Source organism: Lontra canadensis, unplaced genomic scaffold (assembly GCF_010015895.1).
Source record: "Lontra canadensis isolate GAN:19392208 unplaced genomic scaffold, GSC_riverotter_1.0 scaffold103, whole genome shotgun sequence".
Classification (NCBI taxonomy): Eukaryota; Metazoa; Chordata; class Mammalia; order Carnivora; family Mustelidae; genus Lontra; species Lontra canadensis.
In genome coordinates, this window is record NW_022631097.1 from 1,711,215 (window position 1) to 1,726,143 (window position 14,929).

The following is a 14,929-nucleotide window of genomic DNA, read 5'->3' on the forward strand; positions in this document are numbered from 1 at the left end:
ATATTTTGTATGTTTTATATATCATATACTGTATCCTTACAATAATATCTTTTTCTTAATTTTTTCAATATTTTTAGGCTGGATGGCTTGCAAGTTTTCAAATTGTCACAAGTCTCCAAAAATTTCCCAATATGTTTATTGGGGAAAAATCCACATATAATTAGACCCATGCAGTTCAAACCTGTGTTGTTCAAAGTCAACTGTATAATTTTAATTGCTGCATTTTACTAAATACGTATAGATGATTAGAACTATTTTCAGATCACAGGATATTTATTTCCAGTTTTCTACTGTTCTAAATGACTATGCAGTGAACAATTTTATGCATAAATGATTTTCTATATTTTGAGCAAACATTTCCTTGGCTAGAGTCCCAGAAGTGGAATTAATAGATCAGGAATATGACCATTTCTAAAGCACCAGAGAAACTTCCTAACTTCTCAGGTCATCACAGTGTGGTTTCATTGTTTAATTCAAAGAGAAAATTCAGAATGCCAGACACAAAAATTAATTAAATAGTAAAATAAAAATGACATTTGGTTTACTCACAGTTTTTTAATATCTTAATTAATTGGAATAATAACAAGCTCCATATGTAAATAAATTGAAACAGTTTCTAAGATGTTCAAAATTATGCAAATTGCTAATAAAATCGCAAACAGAAATTACAAAAGTTGTGTTAGTTTGGTATTTGTAAGTTGAGAGTTTGTTGACAATTTTTTAGTTTGTCATTTAGTTAAAGTTCACCAAGTTCATTAATAAAATTTTACTTATCGTTTAGGAATATTGGAAGCTTCCTTTTCCTAAAGCATCTGCCAAAGTAGTATAAATAATTGTGCTGAAGGTTGCCTTTTGCTTTATACTTCATATGAAAGTTGCCTAGTTTCCATGAGTAACTGAAAAATTGTGTGCTTACTAATTTTCTGTAGTTGATATGGAGGTTATAAAGATTATTTAAGGTAAAAATTAAAGAATGCTTGGACATAATAAAATCACATTTAAATTGCATTTTATTCTCTAACACTGAAAAGAAAAAAAATTTTAAATAGAAAAAATAAAGTGCATTTTATTAAATAAAGTGCATATTTATTCCTGGTTATATAAACATTTTACTTTGTTTGCAGAGGTTTTAAAAGTTAACTGATAGTTATCTTTTTAAATTTGTTGTTTTTTTTTAACAATCGGAAGTACATTTTTGAGGGAGGTAGACTGAAATAAATCAGAGGCAAGTCTGACAGTTGCCTGTAACATCTGTATGAATAGTTAGAGCCAGAGTTTGTGTTGGTGAAGGAGTGGGAAATAGAGGCTGGTTAGAAGGTTGGTGGTTGGCAAAACTGGGTGCTTTTGAGAGAGTTTAAAACATTTGTATCTTGCTCTTGATCAAGAGTACTTTCCTCACCTCTCCTGATGAAGAATATGAGTACATGCAGGAATCAGCAAAGCATAATAACATTTTGTTTCAACTGAGGCTTTATCTCCAAATGGGATGGCAAGTTGGACCCTGTGGAGCCCTCTGTTTGCTCAGCTCCAGTTTGAATTCCAGAATTTACTTCTCCGCAAAATAAAATGTCTTAAGGCTTTTTCAAGATGGGGCTAGTAACCATGGTCCCAGAATATGGAAGAAGTGAAGGGAGGGAGAGAGGACAGACAGACAGAGGGAGAGAAAGAGATGGTTCTCTGCTCTTACTGCTCTAGCTCTTTGGAAGAAAGAAGAATAAAGGCCATATCCTTGTGTACTTGATATTTTATCCAGGCATAATGATACCACAAATTTAAATTGTGGCCAATAAGATAAGATACCCTTACAGTTGACTGACATTACCAGTATTCCTCTTCCTAGACAAGGAAGGAGCCTTGATATTAGGGAAGCTTGAGGGGGGAGCTTTGAGGACAAGAGTCCTTTAGCTGCTATCTGGGTACCAACAGGTGGGGTGAGATGAATTACAGAGGATCATGAATACCAAACAGAAGACATTAAACTTATTTTCCTTAATTCTCACTTCATGTTGTTAAATTGTTGAATTTGCTTATTCGTTTTAGGAATTAGAGAATGACACAGCTTTTCAGCAAGCAGTGAGAACTAGTCATGGCAGAAGACCTCCAGTAAGTGAAATTTTTTTGTTGTTGTGATAAAAAAAACACATAACATAAAATTTGCCATCTTAGCCACTTTTTATTTTATTTTATTTTAAAATTCCTGTTGTTAATAGTGTTATGTTAGTTTCAGGTGTAGCATATAGTGAATATAGTGAATAAACAGTTACATATATCACCTCGTGCTTATCACATCAAGTGCCCCCCTTAATCCTCGTCACCTATTTCACACACCCTCCCCCCCCGTAACCATCAGTTTATTCTCTATTGCTAAGAGTCTGTTTCTTGATTTGTCTTTTTTTCCCTTTGCTCGTTTGTTTTGTTTCATAAATTCCACATATGAGTGAAATCAAATGACATTTGTCTTTCTCTATCTTATTCTGCTTAGCATTATGCTCCCTAGCTCCATCCATTTCCTTGCAAATGGCAAGATTTCATTCCTTTATATGGATGAATAATTTTCCATTTTATATATATACCATCTCTTTATCCATTCATCAATCGTTGGACATTTAGACTGCTTCCATAATTTGACTGTTGTAAATGATGCTATTGTAAACATAGGGGTGAATGAATCCCTTTGAATTGATGTTTTTATTTTCTTTGGGTAAATACTCAGTAGTGCAATTGCTGGATCATAGAGTAGTTCTATTATTAACTTTTTGACATACCTCCATACTGTTATCACAGTGGTTGTACCAGTTTGCATTCCCACTAACAGTGCAAGGATGTTTCTTTTTCTCCACATCCTCGCCAACACCTGCTGTTTCTTATGTTGTTGATTTTAGCCACTCTAACAGGTGTGAGGTGGTAGCTCACTGTGGTTTTGATTTGCATTTCCCAGGTGGTAAGTGATGATGATCACTTGAGTTTTATAAGTTATTTATGTATTTTGGATAGTAACTTTATTGGATAAAGTTTGCCTTTAGTATTTTAGATTGCTTCCTTTGCTGTGCAGAAAGCCTTTTATTTTGATATAGTCCCAGTAGTTTATTTTTGCTTTAATTTCCCTTGCTTCAGGAGACCTATCTAGAAAAAAGTTGTTATGGCCAGTGCCAGAGAAATTACTGCTTGTGCTTTTTTCAAGGACTTCTATGGTTTCAGATCTCACATTTAGGATTTTAATCCATTTTGAGTTTATTTCGTTTATGGTAAAAGAGAATGGTCCAGTTTCATTCTTTTGCATGTGGTTGTCCAGTTTTCCCAGCACCACTTATTGAAGAGGCTGTCTTTTTTCCGATAGATATTTTCCTGCTTTGTTGAAGATTAATTGGCCATATAGTTGTGAGGTCATTTCTGGGTTTTCTGTTCTGTTCCATTGATGTACTTGTCTATTTTTGTGCCAGGACCATACTCTTTTGCTTACTACAGCTGTGTAAAATAACCTGAAGTCTGGAATTGTGATGCCTCCAACTTGGCTTTTCTTTTCCAAGATTGCTGTCGCTATTTGGGGTCTTCTGGAACAATTTTGGAATTTCGGAATTGTTCTTGTTCTGTGAAAAATGCTCTCGGTTTTGATAGGAATTGCATTAAATGTATAGATTGCTTTGGATAGTATCAACATTTTAATGATATTTGTTCATCCAATCGGAATGTCTTTGGATTTCTGAGTTTCTTACATGAGTGTTCGACAGTTTTCAGAATACAGGTCTTTCACCACTTTTGTTAGGTTTATTCCTAGGTATCTTTATTATTTTTGGTAGCATTGTAAATGGGATTGGTTCCTTAATTTCTCTTTCTGCTGCTTCATTATAGAAACACAACAAATTGCTGTATGTTGATTTTATGTCCTGTGACTATATGGAAATCATTTATCACTTTTACCAGTCTTTTGGTGGAGTGTCTTGGGTTTTCTATATAGAATATCATGTCACCTGCAAATAGTGAAAGTTTCATTTCTTCCTTGCCAATTTGGATTTGACTTATATATCTTTTTGTTGTTTGATTGCTATGGCTAAGACTTCTAGTACATGTTTAATAAAAGTTGTGAAAGTGGACATCCTTGTCTTATTCCTTTTAATTTTTTTTAAAGATTTTATTTATTTCACAAACAGAGATCACAAATAGGCAGAGAGACAGGCAGAGAGAGGTTGGGGGGGGATGCAGGCTTCCTGCTGAGCAGAGAGCCCGATGCGGGGCTCGATCCCAGCACCCTGGGATCATGACCTGAGCCAAAGGCAGAGGCTTTAACCCACTGAGCCACCTAGGCACCCGTCCTTTTTTATTTTTTTCTTTTTTTTTCTTTTATATTTTTAGTTTAATTTTTTTATTAGCATATAATGTATTATTTGTTTTAGGGGTACAGGTCTATGACTCATCAGTCTTATACTATTCACAGCACTCACCGTAGTACATACCCTCCCCAATGTCCATCACACAGCTACCCCACCTCTCTTCCTCGCCTCTGTTTCAGCAACCCTCGGTTTGTTTCCTGAGATTAAGAGTCTCTTATGGTTTGTCTCCCTCTCTGGTTTCGTCTTACTTCATTTTTCCCTCCCTTCCCCTATAATCCTTTGTCTTGTTTCTGAAATTCCTCATATCAGTGAGATCATATGATAATTGTCTTTCTCTGCTTGACTTATTTTGCCTAGCATAATCCCTTCTAGGTCCATCCACATCATTGCAAATGGCAAGATTTCATTTTTTGATGGCTACATAATATTCCATTGTATATATTTATATACCACATCTTCTTTTTCCATTTACCCGTTGATGAACATCTAGGCTCTTAACATAGTTTGGCTATTGTGGACATTGCTTTTGCAAATATTCGGGTGCATGTGTCCCTTCAGATCACTACATTTATATCTTGGGGGTAAATATCCAGTAGTGCAATTGCTGGGTCATAGGGTAGCTCTATTTTTAACTTTTTGAGGAACCCTCATACTGTTTTCCAGAGGGCTGCACCAGCTTTCATTCCCATCAACAGTGTAGGTGGGTTCCCCTTTCTCCCTATCCTCACCAACATCTGTTGTTTCCTGACTTGTTAATTTTAGCTTTTCTGACTGGTGTGAGGTGGTATCTCATTGTGGTTTTGATTTGTATTTCCCTGATGCCGAATGATATGGAGCATTTTTCATGTGTCTGTTGGCCATCTGGATGTCTTCTTTGCAGAAATGTCTGTTTATGTCTTCTGCCCATTTCTTGATTGGATTCTTTGTTCTTTGGGTGTTGAGTTTGTTAAGGTCTTTATATATTTTGGATACTAGCCCTTTACCTGATATGTCATTTGTGAATATCTTCTCCCATTCCATCGGTTGTCTTTTGGTTTTATTGACTTTTTCTTTTGCTGTGCAGAAGCTTTTGATCTTGATGAAGTCCTAATAGTTCATTTTTACCCTTGCTTCCCTTGCCTTTGGTGATATTTCTAGGAAGAAGTTGCTATGGCTGAGGCCAAAGAGGTTGCTGCCCATGTTCTCCTCAAGGATTTTGATGGATTCCTGTCTCACACTGAGGTCTTTCATCCATTTTGTGTCTATTTTTGTTGTGCTGTAAGGAAATGGTCTAATTTCATTCTTCTGCATGTGGGTGTCCAGTTTTCCCAACACCATTTGTTGAAGAGACTTTCTTCCTTCCGTTGGACATTTTTTCCTACTTTGTTGAAGATTAGTTGACCATAGAGTTGAGGGTCCATTTCTGGGCTCTCTGTTCTGTTCCATTGATCTATGTGTCTGTTTTTATGCCAGTACAAAATACTGTCTTGATGATTACAGCTTTGTAATAGAGCTTGAAATCTGGCACTGTGATGCTGCCAACTTTGGCTTTCTTTTTCAACATTCCTCTGGCTATTCGGGGTCGTTTCTCGTTCTATACAAATTTTAGGATTATTTGTTCCATTTCTTTGAAAAAGAGTTGATTGTATTTTGATAGGGATTGTATTAAATGTGTAGATTGTTCTAGGTAGCATAGACATTTTCACAATATTTGTTCTTCTAATCTATGAGCATGGAACGTTTTTCTATTTCTTTGTGTCTTCATCAATTTCTTTCATGAGTATTCTGTACTTTTCTGAGTACAGATTCTTTGCCTCTTTGGTTAAATTTATTCATAGGTATCTTATAGTTTTGGGTCCAACTGTAAATGGGATTGACTCCTTAACTTCTCTTTCTTTTGTCTTGTTGTTGGTGTATAGAAATGCAACTGATTTCTGTGCATTGATTTTATATCCTCACACTTTACTGAATTTCTGTATGACTTCTAGCAGTTTTGGGGTGGAGTCTTTTGGGTTTTCCATGTGAAGAATCATATCATCTGCAAAGAATGAAAGTTTGACTATGTCTTTGCTGATTCGGATGCCTTTAATTTCTTTTTGTTGTCTGATTGCTGAGGCTAGGACTTCTAGTACTATTATGAATATCAGCAATGGTAGTGGACATCCCTGCTGTGTTCCTGACCTCAGGGGAAAAGCTCTCAGTTTTTCCCCATTGACAATGGTAGTTGCTGTGGGGTTTTCCTAGATAGCTTTTATGATATTGAGGTATGTACCCTCTATCCCTACACTTTGAAAAGTTTTGATCAAGAAAGGATTCTGTACTTTGTCAAATACTTTTTCAGCATCTATTGAGAGTATCATATGATTCTTGTTCTTTGTTTTATTAATGTATTTTATCACATTGATTGATTTGCAGATATTGAACCAACTTTGCAGCCCAGGAATAAATCCTGCTTGGTTGTGGTGAATAATCCTTTTAATGTACTGTTGGATCCTATTGGCTAGAATTTTGGTGATATTTTTACATCCATATTCATCAGGGATATTGGTCCGTAATTCTCCTTTTTGGTGGGGTCTTTTTCTGGTTTTGGATCAGGATAATGCTGGCCTCATAGAACACGTTTGGAAGTTTTCTTCCATTTCTGTTTTTTGAAACAGCTTCAGAAGAATAGGTATTAATTCCTCTTTAAATGTTTGGAAGAAATCCCCTGGGAAGCATCCAGCCCTGGACTCTTGTTTATTGGGAGATTTTTGATGACTGCTTCAATTTCCTTACTGGTTATGGGTTTGTTCAGGTTTTCTGTTTCTTCCTGGTTCGGTTTTGGTAGTTCATATGTCTCTAGGAATGCATCCCTTTCTTCTTGATTATCTAATTTGCTGGCATATAGTTGTTCATAATATGTTCTTATAATTGTTTGTGTTTCTTCGGTTTGGTTTTGATCTCTCTTTCATTCATGATTTTATTAATTTGGGTCCTTTCTCTTTTCTTTTTGAAAAATCTGGCCAGGAGTTTATCAATCTTATTAAGTCTTTCAAAAAATCAGCTCCTAGTTTCGTTGATCTGTTTTACTGTTTTTTGGTTTCTGTTTCATTGATTTCTGCTCTGATCTTTATTATTTCTCTTCTCCTACTGGATTTAGGCTTTCTTTGCTGTTCTTTCTGCAGCTCCTGTAGGTGTAAGGTTAGGTTGTGTATTTGAGACCTTTCTCTTGTTTCTTGATAAAGGCTTGTATTGCTATATACTTTCCTCTTAGGACCGCCTTTGCTGTATCCCAAAGATTTTGAACAGTGTGTTTTCATTTTCATTTGTTTCCATGAATTTTTAAAATTCTTCTTTAATTTCCTGGTTGACCCATTCATTCTTTAGCAGGATGCTCTTTAGCCTCCATGTATTTGAGTTCTTTCCAGCTTTCCTTCTGTGATTGAGTTTAAGTTTCAAAACATTATGGTCCAAAAATAAGCAGGGAATGATCCCAATCTTATGGTACTGGTTGAGACCTGATTTGTGACCCAGGATGTGATCTATTTTGGAGAATGTTCCATGTGCACTCAAGAAGAATGTGTATTCTGTTGCTTTCGGATAGAATGTTCTGAATATATCTGTGAAGCCCATCAGATCCAGCATGTCATTTAAAGCCCTTATATCCTGTTGATCTTTTGCTTAGATTATTTGTCCATTTCAGTGAGGGGTGTGTTAAAGTCCCCTACTATTATTTTATTATTGTCGATGTATTTCTTTGATTTTTGTTATTTGTTATTTGATTTTGTTATTAATATAAATATAATTGGCCACTCCCAGGCTAGGGGCATAATGATTTGCAAATGTTAGATCTTCTTGTTGGATAGACTCTTTAAGTATGTTATAGTGTTCTTCCTCATCTTTTATTATAGTCTTTGGTTTAAAATCTAATTTATCTGATACAAGGATTGCCACTCCAGCTTTCTTTTGATGTCCATTAACATGGTAAATGGTTTTCCACCCCCTCACTTTAAATCTGGTGGTGTCATTGGGTCTAAAATGAGTCTCTTGCAGACAGCATATCAATGGGTCTTGTTTTTTTAATCTAATCTATACCCTGTGTCTTGATTGGTATATTCAGCCCATTTACACTCAGGGTAACTATTGAAAGATATGAATATTATGCCGTTGTATTGCCTGTAAGGTGACTGTTACTGTATATTGTCTCTGTTCCTTTCTGGTCTATGTTACTTTTAGACTCTCTCTTTGCTTAAAGGACCCCTTTCAGTATTTCCTGTAGGGCTGGTTTGGTGTTTGCAAATTCTTTTAGTTTTTATTTGTCCTGGAAGCTTTTTATCTCTCCTCCTATTTTCAATGACAGCCTAGCTGGATATAGTATTTCTCTCATTTTTTGCTCTGAGTATATCATGCCAGTTCTTTCTGGCCTGCCAGGTCTCTGTGGATATAGGTCTGGTGCCAGTCTAATATTTCTACCCTTGTAGGTTTCAGAGCTCTTGTCCCAAGCTGCTTTTCTCTTTGTCTCTGAGACTTGTAAGTTTTACTATGAGATGACGGGGTGTTGACCTGTTTTTATTGATTTGAGGGGGGTTTCTCTGCCCCTCCTGCATTTGATGCCTGTTTCCTATACTGAAGGGAAGTTCTTCAGTATAATTTGGTCCAATATATGTTCTGTTCCTCTCTCTCTTTCTTCTTCCTCTGGGATCCCAATTATCCTAATATTGTTTCATCTTATGGTATCACTTACCTCTTGAATTTTCCCCTCATGATCAGTAGTTGTTTATCTCTCTTTTTTCTCAGCTTCTTTATTCTCCATCATTTGTTCTTCTATATCACTATTTCTCTCTTCTGCCTGATTTATCCTAGCAGTTAGAGCCTCCATTTTTTATTGCACCTCATTAATTGCCTTTTTAATTTCAACTTTGTTAGATTTTAGTTCTTTTATTTCTCCAGAAAGGGATTCTCTAGTATCTTCTATGCTTTTTTCAAGCCCAGCTAGTATCTTTATAATTGTCATTCTGAATTCTAGTTGCAACATCTTACTAATGTCTGTATTGATTAGGTCCCTGGCAGTCAGTACTGCCTATTATTCTTCTTTTTTGAGGTGAGGTTTTCTGCCTTGTAATTTTATCCAGCAAAAAATAGATGAATGAGAGAACAAAATGCTAAAAAGGTAACAACGACCCCAGAAAAATATACACTGAACAAATCAGAAGAGACCAAAACCAGGGGGAAAAGAAAGGGGGAAAAAAAGAAAGAAAAAAAAGAATATGATTAGGCTGGTGAATAGAACAGAGCCACCCAGTTGATTTGGGGTGTATTTTGGTCTCTTAGAAGAAACTGCCTCCCAAAATTTCAAAGAAAGAAAAACTTACATACATACAAAAATAGAGTAAGCAAGGGATAGAATATGACTGTAAAGATGAAAATTTTTAAAAAAATTTTAAAGTGGGCTTGATAAGGGGCTCCTGGGTGGCTCAGCTGCCTTCGGTTCAGGTCATGATCCCAGGGTTCAGAGATTGAGCCCTGCATCGGGCTCCCTGCTCAGTGGAGAACCTGTTTCTCCCTCTTCCTCTGCTTGCTGCTCTGCCTACTTGTGCTCTCTCTCCATCTTTTTGTCAAATAAATAAATAAAATCTTTAAAAAGCCATATCCTAGATATATGGTATATTTTGGTCTGTTAGAAGAAACTGTATTCAAAATTTTAACGAAAGAAAAACTTAGGTATATCCAAAAGAATAAGGTTAAATATAATGAAAGGATAGAGTATGGCAGTAAAAATGAAAATTAAAAAAGATTTTAATAAGGCATTGATATAAGATGTTGGTTGAAAAAGGAAAAAGAAATTTTAAAAAGAATTAAAGAAAATTTTTAAAAAATTAACTCAAAGACTAAAGCATCGTGGGAAAAAAGCCATGAATTCTATGTGCTGTATTCCCCTAGTGCTGGAGTTTTGCAGTTCTCATTGATTGGTAAACTTGGTCTTGGCTGGATGTTCTTGCTGATCTATGGGAGGGGTCTGTTGCAGTGATTCTCAAATGTCTTTGCTTGAGGTAGAATTGCACCACCCTTGCCAGGGGCCGGGCTAAGCAATCTGTTTGGGTTTGCTCTAGGTAGCTTTTATTCCCTGAATTCTGTACAGCTTTGGAGGAAGAGAATGAAAATGGCTGCCTCCCAATCTCCAGCCCTGGAGGAGAAACTTTGGGGCTCCATTCCTCAGTGTGCCTCAGAGAAAGCAGTCAGTTACTCCCATCTCCCTGGTCTTTGGCCATGTTCCATGCTCATTTGGCCTATGACCAAGCATTTCTGTCTCTGGGGCACGACCCCATTTAGAGTCTCCAAATCCAGTAGATTCCTCAGTGTGCTCCTTGCCCCTCCTCCCAGTGGAGGAAGAAGATTGTTCCCCACATCTGCCACTTGTGGGGTCCCTGCTTGAAATGACTTTGCTCTATCACTTGCTGGGACCCAGGTGACGGAGACTTCCTACCCCTGTGGTCTCTCTTCCCATGTATCACCTCAGATTCACTTCTGCATATGTCCTACCTTCTAGAATGTGGTCGCTTTTCTGTTCACAGAGTTACTGCTATTCTTTTCTTCAATCTCTTGTGGAGTTCATAGGTATACAGAATGGTTTGATAACTATCTAACTGAATTCCTTGGACCAGATGAAATTTAGGTCTCCTGCTCCTCTGCCATGTTGCTCCTCCCCCTCCCTGTCTTATTCCTGACTGTAGATAAAAAGTTCTCAGTTTTTCCCAATTTAGGATGATGTTAGCTATGGGTTTTTCATATATGGCCTTTATTATGTTGAGGTACGTTTCCTCTAAACCTACTTTGTTGAGGGTTTTTTTAATCAGGAATGGATGTTGCACTTTGTGAGATGCTTTTTCTGCATCTATTGGAATGGTCACATGGTTTTTATCCTTTATTATTAACGTAGCATACCATATTGATTGATTTGAAATATTGAACCACTCTTGCAACCAGGAATACGTCCCACTTGATCGTGGTAAATGGTATTTTTAGTGATTTCAGGTATCAGACATCAGGTGATCATTTTATCATGCTGGCCCTTCAGTGATATTCAGAGCAGCTTTAGAGATCCTCATTTTAAAGATGAGAAAACTTAGGCCTAGAGGGCCATATCTCACCGGTATCCATAATTGGGGCAGAGCTTAAGTCTGTTGACCCCATATTGAATATTTTCTTCGTATCCTATTTATTATGTTAATCAGGGAAAAATTATTTAACTTTTATGTGAAAGGTGGTAGGCTTACTCAAGGGATAAAATTCTAGCTAGTTCCAAGGACTTTATAATCTTATGAAGGAAAATAAAATGGATACATATATTCAAAGCATAATGTAATAAGTATTGTAAAGAAAAGAGTACAAATGTTATGGGACCACAAAAAGAGGTTATTTGTCACTAGTTGGGACAATCAGCAAGACTGCTTAGAAGATAAATTTACAGTTGAATCTTAAAGGGTATGTACAATTAAGACTGACTTGAGATATGGGAAGAAGGGCATTGCAGATGAGGATATAAGTGAATAAATAAAGAGCCAGTGTAGAATCCATTTTATCTGAGGAGATCAATCCCATGCTAAAAGTAAAAAACTGAAACACCAATTTAGTCATTAGTAAGTACTTAAAAGAATAATGGTCTCTTTAGTTTGTTCTCATGGAAAAATTGCTGAGACACATATCCTTCCTTTTCAGCTTTTTCTAAGATCTGTCAGTTAGATCAAGTTTGTTAATGGTTTTGTTCAAAAATTCTATATTTTTACTGATTTTTTTGGGTTGGGGGGCTACTAGTTCTGTTAGAAAGATACCAAAATTTACACTGTGGGTTTATTTCTTTTTTTAGAGTTTTGCTTTATATATTTGGAGCAAGAACTATTTCAAATTATTATATTTTCAATGTAAATTGAGCCTTTTATTATTTTTGAAATGTTCTATATCTAGTCATGCTGTTTGTCTATTTGTCAAATATTGATATATTCATGGGGCTACAGAAGCTCTCTTTTGTCTAGTGTGTGCATGATATGTCTTTCCCATCTGTTTACTTCCAACTTTTCCATATCCATATATTTAAGATGTATTTCTCATTAGCAGAAGTTAGCTGAGTTTTTTCTTAAAATGTGCTCGGAAGTATTTAGTTCATTTACATTTAATGAAATTACTGATTTGGTTTTAACTTGTCTCACTATTTGCTTTTTGTTTTTTCTGACTCTTTTATGTATCATTTTCTCTTATTCCTTGCCTTCTTTTATTTCTATTTTTATTATTCCATATCTTCCCAATGTTATTTTGTGCGTTTACATTCTTTAACCATTCTCTCTGGTGTTTCCTAAAGATTACAATACTCATCTTTAAATTATTAAAGTCTAGTATTATTTAGTGTTTTACTACTTCCTCAACAATGCCAGAATTGTATATTTTCAACTGTTTTTGGGTTCTATAATTTCTATTTATTCCTTTTTTATACTTTCCAGTTCTCTGCTGAAGTTATCAATCTTGTCTTTTAATTCATTGATCATATTAAGCATAGTTATGTTGAAGTCTGTGTCTGACATTTCCATTATATGTATCCTTTTCTGAGTGTCTTTCTAGTCTTTTGTTTCTCTTCCCTTTTCATTAGGTAGTCTTGCCTCCTGAATGTCAGGTTGTTTTTGATTCAATGTCAGGCATTGTAAATGAAAAATTTTAGAGATAATTTAAAGGTATATGTCTAAGTTGTCAGTATACTAATGACTAGGTACATGTGGCTATGTACATTTAAACTATTTATAATAAAGTAAAATATAAAAATTCAGATTACACCAATCACTCACATTTCAAATGCTCAATAGCCATATGTGGCTAATAGCTCTTACCAGAAAGGGCAAATAAAGAACATTTTCACCACTGCAGAAAAGTTCCACTGGTTAGCACAACTCTAGATGATCTTACCTTTCACTAGAGAATTTACTTTTGCTTATGGTCCTAGAGACATTAGGAGTCCTGGCTCACCTTAATCCAGTTGAGTTTGAGATGGTTCCAAATTGGACTTCAGTTTTTATGAGGGCTTGTATGCTTTTTATCTACTTTCAGTTGTAGAGTATAGCCTTTTGAGATCACAGTCAAAGCCTAGAGTATTACCAAGGCTGCCTCCGTGGCAGCACCCCCAGCCCCAACTCCAACATTTTACGTCTTAAGAGAGTCTTTAGAGAGCTGTGTTCAGCTTCTTAGTCATGCCTTTTGGAGAAAAGCAGGCTCAAATGCAGGCATACCTCTCTAGCTTTTCCTTTTCCTTATCTTGAAACCTTGTTAATTCTTCACTGCCTTTTTGGTTCTCTAATATATTCAAATTGATTTTTTATAAAAATATTTTTGTCTTGGAGCGCCTGGGCGCCTCAGTTGTTAAGCATCTGCCTTCGGCTCAGGTCATGATCCCAGGGTCCTTGGATCAAGCCACGCATTGGGCTCTCTACTTAGGAGTAAGCTTGCTTCTCTCTCTCCCACTCTCCTGCTTGCGTCCCCTCTCTTGCTGTGTGTCTCTCTGACAAATGAATACATAAAATCCTTTAAAAAAAAAAAAAAAAAGAGAGAGACAATTCTTAAAAAAATTTTTTTTTTAATGTTCCCAGCTTTTTTAGTTATTCTTAGTGGGAAAGTTATTTAAAGTTGTTTAAAACAGCAGTCCATCATAACCAGAAGTAGAGCTTTTGTACTAATGATGCTTTAATCAAATATTTCAAACAAATATGCCTAACAACTAACATATGGGACATTTCCGTCTACATGGTCCTGTTTGATTCCAATTACAATTTTGGCATCAGGATATCCTTATTTCAAAGATGAGAAAATTTAGGTTCAAAAAAGTATGAATAAAAACAGCTGGTAGAAGGAGAGCTGAAATTTAAATGCAGATTCTCTGATGCCAGATCCTGTGTCTATTGGCCTAGCGGCTGGCTGTAGTCAGTATACATAATGAATGATTGAAGCAGTCATGAAAACTAACCTTTCTCACTGGTACCTCTGATAATTCTCAAATTTCTTTTCTCCTTTAAAATGAATTCCAGAATAACTCTCCTTCTTAATACTTTAAAATACCTGGGATCCTTAATATTTAGAGTAATTTAAGAGAAGTTATTCTAAATATTATATAAATATTTCTCTATTGATGAGTCTATATTTCCCATTGCTTTTCTAGTTTTCTATTGTATAGCTTAATTTGAATTCTATTAACTATGTTTTTTTTCCTCCCCAAGATAACTGCTAAAATACCAAGCACAGCAGTTACTAGACCTGTAGCTACTGGATATGGGGTAGGTTTACTTAAGCTAAAAATACTAAGGTGCTTTTTCTCATCCATCAGTTCACTTTAGGCAGTTCTAAATAATTTGAGTTATCTTTCAGTCTGTGACCCAGATATATTTTTCATTTTAGATAGTTACAAACCTTATAAAAGTCTAATTTGATTAATAGCTTTTATATTGTAGTCATTTTGATTATAAATTTATCAGAAAATATTTTATTATCATTTCTATTTGTAAACCTTGTGTTTGTTGATTGACTTCCTTTCATTTTTTTTTGTAATATTACCAAGTCTCATGTGTATTCCATTCATATTTTTATGTGAAGTTAAATGTTATATAAAAGTA

At 35.5% G+C, this 14,929-nt stretch overlaps 1 protein-coding gene across 5 annotated transcripts in view; it reads left to right on the forward strand.

The window, feature by feature from the left end:
* The window catches only part of IFT88 (intraflagellar transport 88), a 148,568-nt gene that overhangs the window by 6,783 nt on the left and 126,856 nt on the right, over positions 1 to 14,929 (forward strand). For 4 of the 5 annotated variants that reach the window (XM_032838225.1, XM_032838228.1, XM_032838227.1 and 1 more), the window contains exons 3-4: positions 2,041 to 2,103; positions 14,537 to 14,593. In XM_032838225.1, the coding sequence (XP_032694116.1) occupies positions 2,041 to 2,103; positions 14,537 to 14,593 (120 nt within the window). The remainder of the gene's footprint in view (positions 1 to 2,040; positions 2,104 to 14,536; positions 14,594 to 14,929) is intronic. The other variant, XM_032838229.1, reaches the window with a different exon arrangement.